The sequence below is a fragment of the Macaca mulatta genome, chromosome 7 (genome assembly GCF_049350105.2).
Source record: "Macaca mulatta isolate MMU2019108-1 chromosome 7, T2T-MMU8v2.0, whole genome shotgun sequence".
In the NCBI taxonomy this organism is placed as follows: domain Eukaryota; kingdom Metazoa; phylum Chordata; class Mammalia; order Primates; family Cercopithecidae; genus Macaca; species Macaca mulatta.
Window position 1 is genome coordinate 140,899,387 of NC_133412.1, and position 19,212 is coordinate 140,918,598.

At 43.4% G+C, this 19,212-nt stretch overlaps 1 protein-coding gene across 4 annotated transcripts in view; it reads left to right on the forward strand.

The window, feature by feature from the left end:
• RDH12 (retinol dehydrogenase 12) overlaps window positions 1-14,865 on the forward strand; it is a 35,562-nt gene extending 20,697 nt beyond the window's left edge. Inside the window, exons 1-9 of one of the 4 annotated variants that reach the window (XR_013395185.1) lie at window positions 790-1,009; window positions 2,801-2,919; window positions 3,425-3,580; window positions 4,377-4,481; window positions 5,297-5,506; window positions 7,604-7,793; window positions 11,970-12,552; window positions 12,696-12,747; window positions 14,081-14,865. Coding sequence is in view for 3 of the 4 variants with exons in the window: in XM_077938365.1 (XP_077794491.1) it covers window positions 942-1,009; window positions 2,801-2,919; window positions 3,425-3,595; window positions 4,377-4,481; window positions 5,297-5,506; window positions 7,604-7,793; window positions 11,970-12,072 (966 nt within the window). In the remaining variant the exon portion in view is untranslated. 4 annotated transcript variants of the gene reach the window in all.
• Window positions 14,866-19,212: the final 4,347 nt, after the last annotated feature.

The following is a 19,212-nucleotide window of genomic DNA, read 5'->3' on the forward strand; positions in this document are numbered from 1 at the left end:
ACACTTAAAACAAGTGGGGATATATATATATATCATATATGGTTTTATATATATGTAAACTATATATATATAAACTATATATATGTAAACTATATATATGTATAATCATGCCCATTGTAGAAGTGAGAAAACTGAGTTAACAGAGAGGTTTAGTAACTTGCCCAGGGCCATGGAGCTTTTAAATAGATTCAGCGCTAGAGTCCATGCACTTAAACACCACACCCTTTCCTTGTAATATGCATGTGCGTGTGTTAACTTCATTGAAGTATACTATAAATTGCAGAAAACTGCACAAGTCGAAAGCATATGACTCAGCAGATTTTCACAAAGTGAGCACACCTGTCTACTATCACCCGGATGAAGTAACAGAACACTCTCAACCCTCCAGGGGTTCCAGTCATCTCCCTCCCAGTCACTGCCCCCTCCTCCCTAAGGTTAATCGCTCTTCTGACTTCTCTCACCATTCTTCTGGGAGTTTCCTTCCTGTCCTATTTTAATCCACCGGTATTTTAAGCATCATGGGGTTTGTGGCTAAAGTTAGAAATATTCTATACAGTCCATCATACAGTAGGGGTGGCAGTGGTTGGGAGAACACATTTCCTAGAGAAGAGAAACAATTGCGGATGGGGGATTTAGGGGGTACTTGCTTTAGTTTACCCACATTCTCTTTGCCGGTAAACCTAAGTAAGCTTCTAACCTTGCCTCCGTCCCCTCCCCGCCAGGACTACATCTCCCAGCAGGCTGTGCTCTGACAGCTCTCGGATTTAAATAGGATTCTGGGCTCTGCTCAGAGTCAGGCTGCTGCTGAGCACCCAGGACGGAGAGGAGCAGAGAAGCAGCAGAAGCAGCCAAGAGCTGGAGCCAGATCAGGAGCCTGAGCCAGAGCTGGGGTTGAAGCTGGAGCAGCAGCAAAAGCAACAGCAGCTACAGAAGTTGGAAGGATGCTGGTCACCTTGGGACTGCTCACCTCTTTCTTCTCGTTCCTGTATGTGGTAGCTCCATCCATCAGGTTTGTCTTAATTCAGCAACTCAAATAATCGTTTACAAAGACCTGCACTGGAAGCCGGTTCTCAGGTGCTGAAAGAAGAGAAAGGGAAGGAGGCTGACGGAGAGAAAGTCAGAGCAGGAAAAGCAGAAAGGAAGGGGGTGCTGTGGCTACCATGGTGGAAAACCAGAAGGAAGCATCTGCAGCTGGGTAGAGGTGGGGCTGAGTTCTGGCCCCACCTGAGCTCTGGGGAGAGTTCTACTGCCAGCGGAAGGCTGCGTGGATGACTCTGTCAAGTAGCTCAACAGACACCTTAGGTGGGAGTCCTTGCTTTTTCATTTTATTCCTTTGGGTGTCTCTGAAGAATTCAGAGACTCTGTCCCTATTCAAGGTGGCCCTGCTGGCTTGTCATGCTGTTAAGTACCAGGTAGTTTGGGAATGAAACGAACTCTCTTCCCTTTAAGACTACCCTCAATTAGTGTTTTGGGATGACTCTTTTGCTGTGGGATTTCTAGAGGTGTCAAATAAATGTGCGTTCTAAGTGGAGAATTTTTTAATTTCTTCTTTTTTATTTTTGCTCTGTCACCCCAGGGTGGAGTGCGTTGGTGTGATCATAGCTCACTGCAGCCTTGAACTCTTGGGCTCAAGCAATCCTCCTGCCTCAGCCTCCGAGTAGCTGGGAATATAGGCATGTGCCACTACACCCAGCTACTTTTTAAATTTTTTGTGGAGATAGGGGTCTCACTATGTTGCCCAGGCTGCTCTCAAACTCCTGGGCTCAAGCGACCCTCCCCGACGTTGGCCTCCCAAGATGTTGGGATTACAGGCATGAGCCACTGGGCTCAGCCTAAAAAATTTCTGATGATAAAGGAGGTTAAATGGACCTACCAAGGGCAGTGTTATTCTAGGTTCTCCATAGAGATCTGGGTTCAAGTCCCACTTCTGCCACCAGTATGTGACATGAACCTCTCTGAGCCTCAGTTTTCTCTACTGTAATGTGGAAATAATACTGGAGAAGTTGAGAGGATTAAAATAAATTACATATGGAAAGTGCCTAGCCTAGTAATTGGCAGTCAGATGTTGTGCAGGAAATGTTAGTTCTGCTCCTCTGTATTCTGTTTTGGGACCTGTGAAGTCAATTTCGTGTAAAAGAGTGCTCTCTGCCCAGAGATCTGAAAAAAGGAGATTTTATTTCTGTTTGCCATTGGCCAGAATGAAATCTCTAATGCAATGGCTGAAAGCCTTGGAAATGCCCCACTCCCTAAAACTGGAGAGGCAGCCTAAGATCAGTACCCGTGTATGCCATCCCCCAGAGTGCTAAGAGCAGTACCTGTGTATCACCCACCACAGAGTGCTATTCATCAGTTACTCATGATAACGGTTACTGAATATTGACTCCGCTAATGTTTATCATGCGTATGTTTTGAATGTAGGTTAGAGGGGAAAGCTTTCCTCTGGAACCTCTAGAGATAAGAGCTAGATGTATTTATTATCTAACAGGGAAAATCTCCATTGGCCCTGACTAGAGCGTTTACTCTGTTTGCTAATATGATTATTTGTGGCTTCTGGGCAAGTGACCTTCCCACCTGCACTGCTGAACAGGCGACTACCTTGCCCCATGGAAAAATGTTGTGCCATGAAGATGAGCTTTTATGAGTCTCCTGACTGCAACTTAAAGATATCCTTCTTTGAGACTGGATAGCTTATTTATTTATTTATTTATTTATTTATTTATTTATTTATTTATTTTTTAATGTATCTTAGTGTGAGCTAGTGAAGGATGGTACATGACGCTCTTGTTTCCCTTGCCGATAGGAAGTTCTTTGCTGGTGGAGTGTGTAGAACAAATGTGCAGCTTCCTGGGAAGGTAGTGGTGATCACTGGCGCCAACACAGGCATTGGCAAGGAGACGGCTAGAGAGCTTGCTAGCCGAGGTAAGTGTTTCCCCTTTAGTCTCCAAAGGGCCATGCCTCCCACCCTTCTTTCCACTGGGGCCTCTGTCCATATTTCTTTATGTTTCCTCCTAGGCTTGGGGGCTCTGACTAGAAATTCAAGAAACTTAGGATTCAAGTCCAACTGTGACACCAACTTACACTGTGGCCTTCAATAAACTGCTTCTTCCCTACTCCTTCTCTATTAAATAAAATAAGGAAAACAATGATGTCTGTGTATAGCCAAGTCAGTTATTCTAAAAGGAGATACTAAGCGACATTAAATATCAGAATGTAAAACCTCGGAACCAGGTTCCCAGCCCGGGATTAAACTGACAGCAAGAAGACTGAATTACTGTGAAAAGCCCAAAGTGGCAATATGGCCACTCTACCATTGAGGGAGGGCTGGGAGAATGAATGCTCTGTCCACCGGTCCCAAGCTCACTTACTGTACCTCTTTTATAGCCTAGGATATGAACATACTGCTCTCTTTTTGTCTTGGACCCAGGAGCCCGAGTCTATATTGCCTGCAGAGATGTACTGAAGGGGGAGTCTGCTGCCAGTGAAATCCGAGTGGATACAAAGAACTCCCAGGTGCTGGTGCGGAAATTGGACCTATCAGACACCAAATCTATCCGAGCCTTTGCTGAGGCCTTTCTGGCAGGTGAGGTCCTGATGGGTAACTAGAAAAGCAGGAAATCAGGTATGGGAGTGGCTGCTCCATCCTGGACCATCTATGGTCTTTACATCAGAACCATGATCCATGCCACTAGACAGGTTCTGCCACATGAACCAGCAGGACAGGGAATTGGCAAGAGCATGGTGGGTAGACAGACTGGGCAGGATCCTTATCGTCTTTTTGCCTCAGCAGTGGGAATGTTGGAGGTGTCAGTTCCCTGTCTGGGCTTGCACCTTGGCATCAAGGTGTGGCCACAATGCCACTCTCTTCTTTCATCCTGAGAATCAACCTTCTGTGGCCATAGGCATGAGACGAAGTTGTGCTGCTGGCAAGTTCTTCTGGATCTTGGAAAATGACCAACTTCTACCAAGGACTATGAAATCCATGAGGGACATCCTGGGACCATGTCTGGCTTGTGTTACCACTGGATTCCTAGTGCCCAGCAGAGTGCACCTGGTCCAGAGTTGGTAGTTAGTACACATTTGCTGAATAAATGAATGAACAATGTCCAGGAAGATAATAGTAACTAAAATTACTCATTAGAAACCCAGTGACAATGCTTATTGGATGTCACTGAGATAGATCCAAATGAAGGATAGTTATTGACTGCTGAGGCAATACCTTGTTTTAAAAGGAAGAGGCAGAGCAAGTGACTCCTATCAAAATCTTACCCCAACAAAGACAACTAATGAACAAAGGGAAGGGGCAATTATGCAGGTCTATGACAGGCAGCCAGGGGATTCCTTGCTAACCACAGGATCTCCTTGGTTGTGCCCTATAGAGGAAAAGCAGCTCCATATCCTGATCAACAATGCGGGAGTAATGATGTGTCCATATTCCAAGACAGCTGATGGCTTTGAAACCCACCTGGGAGTCAACCATCTGGGTAAGTATCTTTGGGTGACTAAAAAATGAGGTACACCCACTATCTTTTCTTTAGGAAGATGACCCTGTGTAAATGTGGAGAATGTCCAGGGGCCTTCATAGAGCCTAGGAATTCCAATAGACTGGACCCATTGGCTTGTTCGCTGTACCTCTCCTGATCAGTCTAAAAAAGTGAGATCCTCCTACCCATACCATTAAGAAGCCCCAAATTTCAGGAAATACCAGGGAGAAGAATGTCATTCTTGGATGGGGCAGTGGCAGTACAAGACTTGCCAGGCAGGGCCAGGCCTGTGGGTATGCAGGAATCTGGGCTTGGCTGGAGGGGTCACATCTACATGAGGGCCAACCAAGCCATAGGTTGGTCCATGGAGGTAGGCAATCCTTGAGAACTTGAGGTACAAGGCAGGCTGGGGTTCAGCGTTCAAGGCGAAGACTTTAGGGAGGAGAGCATGGAATGTGTTTTCTGATCCTAAGCAGATGTTATCTTCCCTGACTATTCTATCCCTCTGTCTATACACAAGTGTACCTGGGTCCCTAGTTATGCGATCATGGACAGAGTGGGAGTAGGAAGCCAGCAGGTGGGTCAAGGGCAGAGGTACAAAGTAATATAGATTAAGTATGATTGCCTTACTTGTAGTCCAGCTTTGGCTCTTGCTTTGAGGAATCCACAGACTCAGACCAAATTGACCATTAGAGTTACTCATGGCATCAAAATTGGTTCACACCCAGAAGATAGTGAGCTAACACTGAAGTCCTCTCGGCTCCCACATGCTGAGCCTGAGCTGCCGTTCCACCTTCAACTGGCTCTCCTCACAGGCCACTTCCTCCTCACCTACCTGCTCCTGGAGCGGCTAAAGGTGTCTGCCCCTGCACGGGTGGTTAACGTGTCCTCGGTGGTTCACCACATTGGCAAGATTCGCTTCCACGACCTCCAGAGCGAGAAGCGCTACAGCAGGGGTTTTGCCTATTGCCACAGCAAGCTGGCCAATATACTTTTTACTCGTGAGCTGGCGAAGAGGCTCCAAGGTAAGTCTGGAGAAAGGATCAGGTTTAAAATAGCAAAAACGGTCCTCAGACCAGATTAGAGGTCCACAAAAACTTGGGAAGTCAGGCTGTCAAACATGCACGTGTCAGTAATAGCACTGTGCACTAAGGAGAATGAGGTTATGAATGAAGTAAAAACAGAGTCCTTGCCCCCAGGGAGCTTAAAATCAAACAGGGGTTAAGAACCTCATAAAGTTACCTTGTATTTATGTCGTATCTTATCTCTGATCTCATTTGATTTTCACAATAGCTTTTTGCAACAGGCAGAGGCTTTTTGTTTGTTTTGTTTTGTTTTGTTTTGTTTTGTTTTGAGACTTGAGTTTCGCTCTTATTTCCCAGGCTGGAGTGCAGTAGTGCGATCTTGGCTCACTGTGACCTCTGCCTCCTGGGTTCGAGTGATTCTCCTGCATCAGCCTCTTGAGTAAGCTGGGATTACAGGCACGCAATACCACACCTGGCTAATTTTGTATTTTTAGTAGAGACGAGCTTTCACCGTGTTGTCCAGCCTCTTGAGTAAGCTGGGATTACAGGCACGCAATACCACACCTGTCTAATTTTGTATTTTTAGTAGAGATGAGCTTTCACCGTGTTGTCCAGGTTGGTCTCAAACTCCTGATCTCAGGTGATCTGGTGGCAGAGGCCTTTTGTAACAGGTTTATAGAGCAGAACTGAGGTCCAAGGAAATGGCCAGCTGAAGAGTATATGGCAGGTGAGGGCGTCAGAACTGAAATGTGGGTGCTCGGCTTTAAACCTAGGGTGCTTCCTTCTGGGTGCCATTTGCTGAGGTCCATATGGTGATCTGAGCTACAGAGCTGCCACTGCCTGGACTCAGGGAGTTAGCGCTGGATTTCAGACCCCTGGGTCCAAGCTCTTGCTCTACCACATGCTATAGCCTCATGTGGATGTGGATGTGGATGTGCCCCTTTAACCTCCGCTGACTTCATCTTCTCAGCTGTAAAATCAGGTCAGGCCGGTTCTTACTCCTTAATAATTATGTGCCCCTCTGGAGCATTGGGTGAGCTGCTGGCTCTGACATCTGCAGATCTAGGGGATCATTTGTTACTGTGAATAAACCAGAGTTTGGGAACAATGATCTTTACTTCCAGAATGCCTATAGAACAAGAAGACGGTAATCATAAAAATAAACAATAACAATTACAATAATAATTGAGAGGTTTATGTGTGCCATGCACTACACATCTTAACTTAATACTTCCAACTTTCCTGTGAGGTGGGTGCTATTATTTTCCCCCACTCTAAATACGAAAAGACAGGCACTGACAGATTAAGAAATTTGCCCAAGGAAGATTCCTAGCTGAGTCAGTATTCAAATGCAGACAGTCCATTCCATGTTTTTAACTTTACATCAGAGTTCAGATCTTGGCCCTGTACCCTGCCAGGTATAACCTTAGGCAATTTACTTAAACTTTCTGTGACTTAGTTTTCTTTGCTGTAAATGGGCATCATAATATTGTGAAATATTCTATTTCACAAGCCTCTTTAAGAATTAAATGAAATAATACATTTAAAGCATGTTGTATAGCCCTGGCACATAATTGGTACTGAAAAATAGTGATGGCACCAGGGATATCTTGGGGGGGTGTTAACCCCCATAATCTGCATCACCATCCCTCAACCTATACCTCATAAAATGTGCTTGGCAGGCAAATGCAGCTCAAAATAAAGTCCTACCCACCACTTTCCAATCAGACTGCTACCCCTAAATTCCTCCTGTAGAAATGATAAAGATACCACTGTCAATAATTGATACTGCTCACTACATGTTGTCATGTTTATTACTAGTACTAAAGCCACAGTATAAAAATAACATTGAAATAGAAGGATCTTGAACCAGGCACTCCTTTTGGAACATAGAAGGCTGAGAAGGCTATAGATCTTTCTGAAAGAGATCAATTCATTCTTGTTCAAATTCCGCCTGGCCAGGAGTGGTACCTGCTGAATCCGGGGGTTATGTTTCCTGAGTCCCTCTTTCTCACTTGTGTATTTTGCTGCAGGAGATAAGCTGTTTTCCTGGGCTCAGAGTGTGTCCCTGATCTAATTGTGCCCTCTTTGTCCTAGGCACCGGGGTCACCACCTACGCAGTGCACCCAGGTGTTGTCCGCTCAGAGCTGGTCCGGCACTCCTCCCTGCTCTGCCTGCTCTGGCGGCTCTTCTCCCCCTTTGTCAAGACGGCGCGGGAGGGGGCGCAGACCAGCCTGCATTGCGCCCTGGCTGAGGGCCTGGAGCCCCTGAGTGGCAAGTACTTCAGGTGTGTGAAGGCAGTGCGGTTCTCTCCACCACCTGTGCGCATGGGCGGTGTAGGACTCACTGGGCTGTGCATCCTGAGCAGCTAAGTTTGTTCCTGATGATGCAATCCAGGTTTGGGTTAGGCCTGCAAACAGAATGCTGTTGCTTTGTTAAGGAAACTTACATTACAAACTTATGTGTTGGGAAGAGTTGCTTTTCTGGCTCTATTTTATACCCGTGTGCCACTTTTCCATGTAAACTTTGCAGCTTTCTGAAAGCTTTTAAAGAAGACTGTTGCTGTTGGTTATGCCATGGAGAGAATGTGAGCAGACCCTCTGGATCCTTTTTCTCCTTCTTTAAGCTTTTGGCTCACTTGATTCATGAATTTTTTAATACCAATTAGCACAAAGTGCTGGGGGAATGTCCTCTCTCTTCGGTGTGAACTCTGTCCCTCAATGCTGCCAAGATTGGCACTATCTGTTGAAATATAGATGTAGAAATTTTAGTGCTGAATCTTATCATGAACTCAATGAGCAACTAGAGTCTGGGAATAAAGGGAAGCCCAGGGTGAAATCTCTTTCCGATTCCATGACAGAATCCAGCCCTGTCTGCTCTGTTGTCCCTCTTTGTTCAAGGTTTTCATCAGTGCAGTATTTATTCTGTGAAGCATTGGAAATAATCTTAGTGTCTGATGAGAGGGGAATGGATAAGTGATAATAGCTAATGTTGCTTGAGTTTTTATAATGTGTTTGGTACTCAGTTCTGAGTGTGTAATGTGTATTAATTCATATAATCATCACAACCCTGTGAGGCAGGTAACATTACCCCAAGTTTTCACATGAAACTGAGGCACAAGATAATTAAGAAACGTGCTTAAGGTCATATAGCTTGTAAGTGGTAGATCTGGGATTTACACCCTGGCAATCTGGCTCTAGAGCTGTGCCATTCAATGTGGTAGCCACTAGCCACATGTTGCTATTGAGCACTGGAAATATGGCTAGTCCAGATTGAGATGCAGTATAATACCAGATTTTTGAAGACATACAGGTTGAGCATCCCAAATCTGAAAATTCGGAGTCTGGAATATTTCAGTAAGCATTTCCTTTGAGTTGTATGTTGGTGCTAAAAATGTTTTGGATTTCAGAGTATTTCAGGTTTTAGATTTTTGGGGTTTGAGATGCTCAGCTGGTAAGTACAATGCAAATATTTCATAATTCAAATAAACGTAAAATCCAAAATACTTCTGATCCAAGCATTTTTTTTTTTTTTTTTTTTTTTTTGAGATGGATTTTCACTGTTGTCACCCAGGCTGGAGGGCAATGACATGATCTTGGCTTACTGCAACTTCTGCCTCATGGGTTCAAGCAATTCTCCTGCCTCAGCCTCCTGAGTAGCTGGGATTACAGGTGCCCACCACCATGTGGGCTAATTTTTGTATTTTTAGTCAAGATAGGGTTTCACCATGTTGGCCAGGCTGGTCTTGAACTCCTGACCTCAGGTGATGCACCTGCCTTGGCCTCCTAAAGTGCTGGGATTACAGGTGTGAGCCACCGTGCCTAGCCCCAAGCATTTCATATAAGGGATGCTCAACCTATAGTATAAAAAAGAAGTGTAAATTATCTCATTTTACATTTTTAAATGAGATAAAAGATATCTCATTTTTTATATTGATTGCATGCTAAAATGATTTTGCTATTTTGGGGTTAAATAAAGTGTTTATTTAAAACTCAATAAATTAATGTATAATTAAAGGTTACTAAATAAATTTCACCAATTTCTTTTTACATTTTAAATATAGCTGCTAGAAAATTCAAAATGACATATGTGGCTCACATTTGTGTTTCTCATCATATTTCTTTTTTTTGAGACAGTCTGACTCTGTTGCCCAGGTTAGAGTGCAATGGCATGATCTTGACTCACAGCAACATCCACCTCCTGGGTTTGAGGGATCCTCCTGCCTCAGCCTCCCAAGTAGCTGGGATTACAGGTGTACGCCACCACACCCAGCTAGTTTTTGTATTTCTAGTCAATATGGAATTTTGCCATGTTGACCAGGCTGGTCTCGAACTCCTGACCTCAAGTGATCCGCCCACCTCAGCCTCCCAAAGTGCTGGGATTACAGGCGTGAGCCACTGCGCCCGGCCTTGCTGTCATGTTTCTATTGGACAGTTGCTACTCTAGAGTCTAAGTGTTTAACATTGCTGCCTTAAATATGTGATAAAATACACAGTCATTAAGTATCATATTTTTATATAATACGTAATTAATAGAAAAATGTTAGTGATATAATGTTGTAAGGAAAAAAACTGGAATACAAAACTATATGATTATTTATACATAGAGAGAACAGTCTGGAGGGACACCCAGCCACTGGGCAGTAGTGGTTACTTCCAGGGAGTTTTAGGGAGAGCCAAGCAGAGTGTGAAAGATGATTTTTATCTTTTTATGCTAGGTGTTTTTTATTTTTTAAACATTTTGCCAGGTGCAGTGGCTCATGCATGTAATCCCAGCACTTTGGGAGGCTGAGGTAGGTGGATCACTTGAGGTCAGGAGTTAGAGACCAGCCTGGCCAACATGGTGAAACCCCATCTCTACTAAACATACAAAAAATTAGCTGGTCATGGTGGTGTATGCCTGTAATCCCAGCCACTCAGGAGGCTGAGGCAGGAGAATCACTTGAACCTGGGAGGCAGAGGCTGCAGTAAGCTGAGCTCGCTCTACTGCACTCCAGCCTGGGCAACAGAATGAGACTCTGTCTCAAAAAAAAAAAAAAAAAAAATTTTAAGGCTGGGTGCGGCAGCTCACACCTGTAGTCCCAGTAGTTTGGGAGGCCAAGGAAGGAGGATTGCTTGAGCTCAGGAATTCCACACCAGCCTGGGCAACAAAGTGAGACCCCCATCTCTACTAAAAATCAAAAAATTAGCCCAGCATTGTGGTGCATGCCTGTAGTCGCAGCTACTCGGGAGGCTGAGGTTGGAGGATGGCTTGAGCCTGGGAGGTCAGGGCTGCAGTGAAGCGTGATAGTACCACTGGACTCCAGCCTGGGTGACAAAGTGAGACCCTATCTCAAAAAAAAAAAAAAAAATCCTCCTCAAACTAGACACAGTATGATCCCGGTTTTATGTGAGACAGAGAGAGAGAGAGACTACATCTCTATTTATATCCAAACAAAGAAAAAAGACTGTACAGAAAGCAACTGAATGAGAGACTTTTTTTTTTTTTGACAGAGTTTTGCTCTTGCTGCCCAGGCTGAAGTGCAGTGGCATGATCTCCGCTCACTGCAACCTCTGCCTCCTGGGTGCAAGCCATTCTCCTACTTCAGCCTCCTGAGTAGCTGGGATTACAGGCACACACCATCACACACAGCTAATTGTTTTTTGCATCTTTAGTAGAGGCAGGGTTTCGCCATATTGGCCGGGCTGGTCTTGAACTCCTGACCTCAGGTGATCCGCCCACCTCAACCTCCCAAAGTACCGGGATTACAGGTGTGAGCCACCATGCCCAGCCATGATAGGCTTTTCTTCTTTTATCAGCACTGCATGTTCCAACTGTTTTACAGGGCTTTTATAATTAGAAAAAAGGAACATTAAAAACAAACAAACAAACAAACATGATGAGAACTGTGTTCTCTTCCCACCCCCTATCCCTCTGGTCCTCGGGCCCCCTGCTCATTCCAAAGCAAATCTGGAGGGCTTGGTCTGGGGTTCATGATGCAAGTGGGCCTGTCAACAGAATTCAAGGGGCCTGTGAACTTGGATGGGAAAATAACTTCATCTTTAGTTTAACCTCCAGTTGAGATTTGGCATTTTCTTCAATTATGAATGTAGGCACTGAACTGTAGTAGTAGTAGTGATACCTGTGACTTTGTCAATAGAATTATAAATATTTTCATATCACATTGCAGTTGTTGCAGGTATCCTAGAATGTCACTTCTGCTCGCCACTACTTTGAAATCTTTTGATAATTAGACCTGGTACTAGATCTTGTTATAGAATACATTAATAAATAAGCCTGTGTATTACTATATCACAAATTTGTTTTTAACATATTCTTAGAGTGCATTTTATATAATTAGTTTCTTTGAGTCTGGCATATATTGTATTTTATACATTTAGAAACATTCTGAGAAAGGGACCATAAAGATTTCCAGACTGCTAATTCTCATTCCTGGAATTTACCGTCTTCCTCTGCCCTCCAGTGACTGCAAGAGGACCTGGGTGTCTCCAAGGGCCCGAAATAACAAAACAGCTGAGCGCCTATGGAATGTCAGCTGTGAGCTTCTAGGAATCCGGTGGGAGTAGCTGGTGGAAGAGCCGCAGCTTTACCAGGCCCAATCTATGCCATAATGAATGGGGACCAAGGAGAAGGCCAACCCTAAAGGATTGTCCTCTTGGCTGGCTGGTGCTGCGAATCCTGCCTGCTCTGATCCTCTTGACCCTTCTGGGAATGTTTGCACTCTTCACACTCTTGTGAGACTGGCTTATGGCATGAGATGTGGATACCTACAGAGCATTCTTCTCTAAGACCTGGAGAGTCAGCAACCCTCTGGGGGCAGCAGGACTGGGTAGATCCCCGGCTGGGCATGTGGGTGGCAGAAGAGCCTGAGAAATTGGGTCAATTCCTTCATCAGCACCAGATGCTCAGCTGAGGCAAGAAGAGCATCATCACTGCCTATTTCCAGGGGCTATACAATCCAACTCTTGGTTGACCTCTTTCTTTTTAAAACTATTTGCCACCACCCTGGAGTCTGGACCAACACACAAAGATCCTGGCTAACCCTGGTCAAGTAGATTCCTTCCTCTCACCTGGACCTTCCCATTTCAATCATGCAGATGGTTTCTTTTTGTAAAGTGTTCCCTTTACCTTTCAAATTTTAGAGAAAATAAAGACTGCATTCATCTTATTGTCTTATTTATTTTCTCAGGGCAGCAAGGAAGAGAAATGGAACAAAGCAGGGGAACCAGCCTGCTAGTTTAGTGAGTAGCATTTCACCCTACCCAGCCACCCATACCTTCTTAGACTATGGCATCTGGGGGCAAAATAAGATGGTCCAGTTGAGTCGTTTGTTAATTTTCTTCCAGCGGTAACATTTTATTATCTAAAAGAGAAGAATGTCTTCAATTACAGATATGCCGAGCTCCACCACAGATTAAGGCCAGATGTAGGACTTCATTTGATCCACAGATACAGGAAAACCAAGCCTTGATAATCTCTTGTCCTAAATTCATAGCTTCTCCCACTTCCGGTCTCTCTGCTGTCCTTTGCTGTGGCCCAGGTGACCTGCTTCTTGCCTCAAGGGTTGACGGTCACCATGAATAGGCAGAGAGATGTGCCTAATCTTTCAGCTGATCAACAAAATAAGTCATGCTTATTGGCTTCATTTTTAAGGCATCCAAAGGGCATCAGGTGACAAAAATGTTCTTTTCTTCAATAGCAAGTGGACTTTTAAAAACCTTTATTATGGAAATTCTCAAATAGACAAAAGTAGAGCAAAGAGTATAAGGAATTCTCATGTACTCATCATCCAGCATCAACATTATTAACATTTTATCAATCTTGTTTCTGACATTTTTTGGGGGAGGTGGGCATGGGATATTTTAAAGCACATTGCAAGTATCATATTATTCACTCATAAATACTTTGGTATGTGTTTCTAATAAGAACCTTTGCTTTTTACAAAACCACAATACCATTATCACTCCTAACAACATTAATACTTCTTGAACATCATTTAATACTTGGAGTTCATGTTTCCCCATTTGTCTAACAAATCAGGGAAAGAGAATGGTCCTTCTGAAAGGAGAGGAAGCTTTTCTTTTCATAAGCCCTAGCAAATCTCCTTGTGGCTCATTAGCATGAAGTGAATCCTGGGCTCCCTTCTGAACCAATCACTGAGGCTGGGAATGGGCTATGGTAATTGGCTTAAGCCAATCACTACCCCCACCTAGAGCTGGGGTCTATCCCTCTCACCTCACCCAGTGGGGAAGAATATAGCTAATGTAAAGCACTTTTAGTAATAAGTTTAGAATTCCTCACAAGAATCTTTTGGGATAGGTTTCATTAACTCCATTTTACAGATGGGGCCAACGAGGCACAGAGAAATTAAATAGCTTCTCAAAGTTCACACACCTGCTAAGTCATAGAGTAGAGCTAGGTAGCCTGACTCCAGAACCTGCACTCTTAACAGCCATTCCCTACTGCTTCCCATGGTGGAGGAAGTTGCAAATCACTGCAAGGAAAAATCCAAGACCATGAATAGGCCAAGGGAGGAAATAATACTGAGGAAGCAACCTTATATGTTTACTACAGGGACCTATGACCTGTGCCTTATACACTGCTGGGTCCACTGGAAAGCTTGGAAAAGAATGAAGGGAAGATGGAGGAGGGGAAAAGCAAGGAAAAGGTAATGCAAGGGTGGGGGACAGAGCATGCAGGGCGTTGATGATGATGATCCTGGATATCTTCCCTGGGCTGAACAAACAGAAAACCAGGAGCATGGAGTATGAAGGGCAAGCATGCTGGGCTGCTCTCTGTGTAGCAAACAAACCGTGGGTGTGAGAGCAAGGATTCACACATGTGTGCCAGGCGTTCATCCCAGATCTAAGAGCTAATCATTGTAAACAGTGATGCAAGGGGGCAGGCCTGGATTGGGGCCCATTATGCATATCAGATGAGGTTGGCTGTAGGCAGAAGGAACCAAGTCATGTATGGGCTGCAAGGTGCTGACCCCAGCTGCCACATCTGGAGCATCACGCTGGTATTGGTATTGGTGACACAGGGTTCTTGAGCAAACCTGCTCACAAGGCTGAGTTCCTCCATTTCCATACATTCAAACATAGCCATTTTTATTTCACTAGAATCTTCTTTCTATAAGACATCCTTTTTTTCTGAGAGAACAGAATAACACCTTGAAAAGAGTGTTCCTTAGTATAGACGGAGTCCTTATATTTTGTGTGTTTGGAATCTTTTGGGCTATTCTATTTTATAAACTTTTCAAGCTTGCCACACTACTGGCTAGTATGATTGGCTTAATTAAGATCATCCTCCTGGGCGGCAGAGCAAGACTCCGTCTCAAAAAAAAAAAAAAAAAAAGATCATCCTATTCTTGGTTTCTGTCAAATATTTGAAACCTGAATATTTGAGAAATCTCTTTGGATATTCTCTAAGATACTCAGTAACCTTGAGGCCAATTGCTGAGGGTGAGGGACTAGTAGCCTAAATCTGGGCTACAAGAACTGGGGAATAGCAAGGAGCAGGCCTAGGCCTAGAACTCAGGGCAAAGACAGCAGCTGGAATGTAGGATGCTCAGAGTCTGTAGCTGCTGGGAGGAATCCATCTGAGTTAGGCAGACAGACAAAAGCAGTTTCAGTGAGAATCTGGCACCCAAAGGGAAAGGATTTTACTCCCCCATAGCCTAATGGCCTTAGGAAATTTGAGTGATGACGGAGACACTCTTCCCCTTGACTTTTAGGAAAGGAGTGCGATTCTCTGTGTTATCCCCATCTCCTTCCTTCCTGAAGGAGGCTCCACTTGCAGAACGCATCATTTCCTGCCATCCTTAGCAAGGATCACAGCTTGGCCAGCTCACAGTGGTACAGGGCTGGGAGTGGATACTCCTGACCACAATGCTGTACTGCCTCTCATTTAAAGGCATTTTGTTAAATATCTGGCTAGAGAAAATATTTAAAATCTGAAAGTTTCCATCATTTCCCAAATTATTAGATGCACTTACAACCAACAGCAAGTGACACCAAATATTGGGAAGCTGAGCAGCAAAGAATGCAAAAGAAAACAAAGGTAGGCATGGGTATTGATTCGGCATGTGGTTGGCATTTTCAGAATATTAAGTGATAGTTGTTCCCCTTGTTCAGATTCCAGACTCCATCATTTCTAGTGTTCAGGTGCTCCTATAAGACACAGCCTCCCTCAGCACTACTTCTTCAGAATCGCCTCGTTCTCAGGCTACATCTCACCTTTCTGTAGTGTCTTGCCAAACACCAAAAAGACCGTCTAGTCTGCTCAGCCTGGGCAAGGAACATGTGCCAGTCTTGGCCTCTTGTCATGTTTCCAGAAAAGACTTGCCCCAAGTTAACATCTGAGCAAGTGAAAGGCCTTGACTCTGCACAAACCATGCTGGGGATTGGTGGCTAAGACACAGTTCGACCTTCCCATCTTGGCTCCCTGAATTCCCCTGCAACCATTGGGGCTGTTTTTCTGCTATTGACTTGTGCTTGGATATGGATATGGCTTCCTGCCTTGACAGAGTGCCCCTTAACGTACAGGAAACAAGATCCCAGATGAGAAGGGCTCAGGGATTTCAGTTGTTCCAGACTTCCCTCCTAGATGCTTCTCTAACTGCCCCAGTTCCACTGCCTTCGCTATTCCTGGCTTCTTTTAGCCTCAAACCCTTAGCTAATGTAGACTGGGGTGGAAAATCTTTTCTTTGGCTTGGCCAAGACTGTCCTAATACCCTAAAAATAACACTTCAATGGGAAACTAAAGGAAAAGGAAATCAAAGAAACATATGAAACTCAAGAAGCAAACAGTTTCAGAGCACCGATTTCCTAGGTGGTGACTAGCTGCCACAGATTACCTTGGTTGGCACTTGGCCCTTGTCCAACTCAACTTCGTATACAATGTTGCCATGCATCCCAAGCCCAGGAGGATATACCTTGTGTATTTGGTCTCTTTTAGTTCTGAGATGGACACTCACTTTGAGCAAACTTAAGTCTCAAACTATGGAATATTTTGCTCTTAAACTCAAGGAAGGGTTGAAACTGGAAAGTGGGAATGGGCAGAGATGTATCTCAGAAATAACTAGAACTCAAGCGCCAAGCAACACCAGACTCCTCTCCCTCTATCGTTGAAGAGTTCCTGCAGCCATTTCTTATTTTTAGAATTTAAAAAATTCCAGGTTTGGCTTGGGTCAAATGCTCACTGTGAAGCATTCAACTGTAGTTTGGTATTGGGTATTGGGTATTGGGTATTGGGTATTGGGTATTGCCTCTTCTACAGCTATGATATTCTCGTATGTGTTATTTTGATATCACTATCATATTCTCATATTGTAGAAGAGGCATTTCAAATCAGTCAGAAAAACAGACAATGTCATAAGTGGTGCTGGACAAATAACTATCCAAATGAAACATTAAGTTAGATTCTTTGCGTCACGCCATTCATACAAATGAGTAGTATGTGGATTAAAAGGCAAAAGAAGTTGTGAAAGTATTGGAAAAAATTATAGGAGAATACCTTTATGTCCTTGGAAGAGGGATAGCATTCTTAAGACATGAAAAGCAAAAAGCATATGGGAAAAGAGGAATACATCTAAAAAGCATACCACAAATAAAGTTCAAAGTCAAGTGATATTGGTGAACATATTTGAAATGGTTTTAGGGTAGATATTCTAGGGAAAATGGACTTTGAGATACAGACATTTGCACACAGCAAATTTATTAGGTGGACTCTTGGGATTGGCATCTATAGGGGAGTGAGAGAAGTGGGACAGGGCAGAGGGTGAAGTTGAACTGCGACGCAGTCACACTAAAGGATTAGGCGATCCTGTTCCACAGGGAGCTCTGGAGCTCAGCTGTCTTGAATTGAGGAAAGGAGGTTGGTCTTTAAACACCTGCAGTGACCAGTAATTGGGTGTAGGCAGCTTTCAGGGAGGGGGCATGACCTGGGTGAGGGCAAGTTCTAGATAAAAACTCAGCTGAGAGTTGGCAGCTGTGTACATTTCCAGCATCTGGGAGAATGAGTGCTTCATTTCTTCTTCTTTTCTTTTCTTTTTTTTTTTTTTTTTTTTGGTAGAGATACAGTCTCTTTCTGTTGCCCATGCTGGCCTTGAATTCCTGGGCTCAAGCAATCTTCCTGTCTTGGCCTCTCAAAGTGCTGGGATTACAAGCATGAGCCACTAGGCCTAGCTGTGTGCTTCATTTCTAAAGGGAATATATTAGTCCGTTCTCACACTGCTATAAAGATCCTACCTGAGACTGCATAGTTTATAAAGAAAAGAGGTTTAATTGACTCATACTTCCACATGGCCGGGGAGGCCTCAGGAGACTTACAATCATGGTGGAAGGTGAAAGGGAAGCAAGGCACATCTTCATAAGGTGGCAGGAGAGAGAGAGAGTGCAGGGGAAACTGCCACTTTTAAAATCATCAGGTCTCATGAGAACTCCCTCACTATCACGGGAAGAGAATGGGGGAAACCACCCCCATGATTCAATCACTTCCCACCAGGTCCCTCCCTCAACACATGGGGATTACAATTTCAGATGAGATTTGGGTAGGGACACAGAACCAAACCATAGGAGGGAATCCGGGTGGTGTACCACAGCATTTGCTGCAGATGTATATGTATATAAGACTGATCTTATATTTATATAGATAATATGTATCACACAAAAGAGTAGTACCCATGTTTTTATTCATTTTTCTGTAGACTCGGGGTCTCGCTTTATTGCCCAGGCTGATCTCGAACTCCTGGACTCAAGTGATCCTCCCACCTTGGCCTCCCAAAGTGCTGGGATTACAGGTGTGAGCCACCACTCTCAGTCAGTTATCATCTAAAGAACTTCTACTTCTCAGTAAGAACAAGACACAGAACCCAACAGAGAACTTTGCAAAAGTTATAAATAGGACATTTTCAGAAGAAATGCAAATGGCCAATATACCTAAGTCAAGATATTTAACCTGACTAGTGATCAGAGAACTACAAATTAAAACAAGATGCCATTGTACCATTTTAAACCATGAGACTGTCAAAAATTTGAAAGTTTAGCAAATATTGGCAAAAATATAGAAAAATAGATATTCTTATACACTGCTGTTATGAGTGGAAGAAATGGTGAAGCCATTTCTATCAGCAATTCAGCTTCTTAATATCTGCAGTAACATTAGCCTATGTATGTAAAGAGGAGGCATTGCTCATATTAGCAAAAAAATGGAAATAGCCTAAAAGTCTATCAGTTGGGGAAAACTAATCTCTGGTATGATTATACAATCTGACATGATTAATGATTACATACTAATATACTTATATATACTAATATAAATATATACTTATAAAAATATACTTATACTTATAAACAATTATATACTAATCTCTGTATGATTATACAATGAAATAATTATTTTGGAGTAATTATTCCAAAAATCATTATATTTAAAAAATAATTATACACGTATATACTTGGCTAAATCACACTGAATTTCAGAATGATGTGTTCTGTGTAGTAAGACTTATATTTTGAAATTACACACATATAATATATATTTTCTATGAGTACATATATAGGTATGTAAAAGCACGGAAAAAGATCTAAAACAATATATAATGAATGTGTAAGAGAGGTTATCCTGGGGAAGGATTAATGGGAAATGATTTTTCTATTTTTTAAAAGCAGAATATTCTTATAACTTACTTGAAAATTAAACAT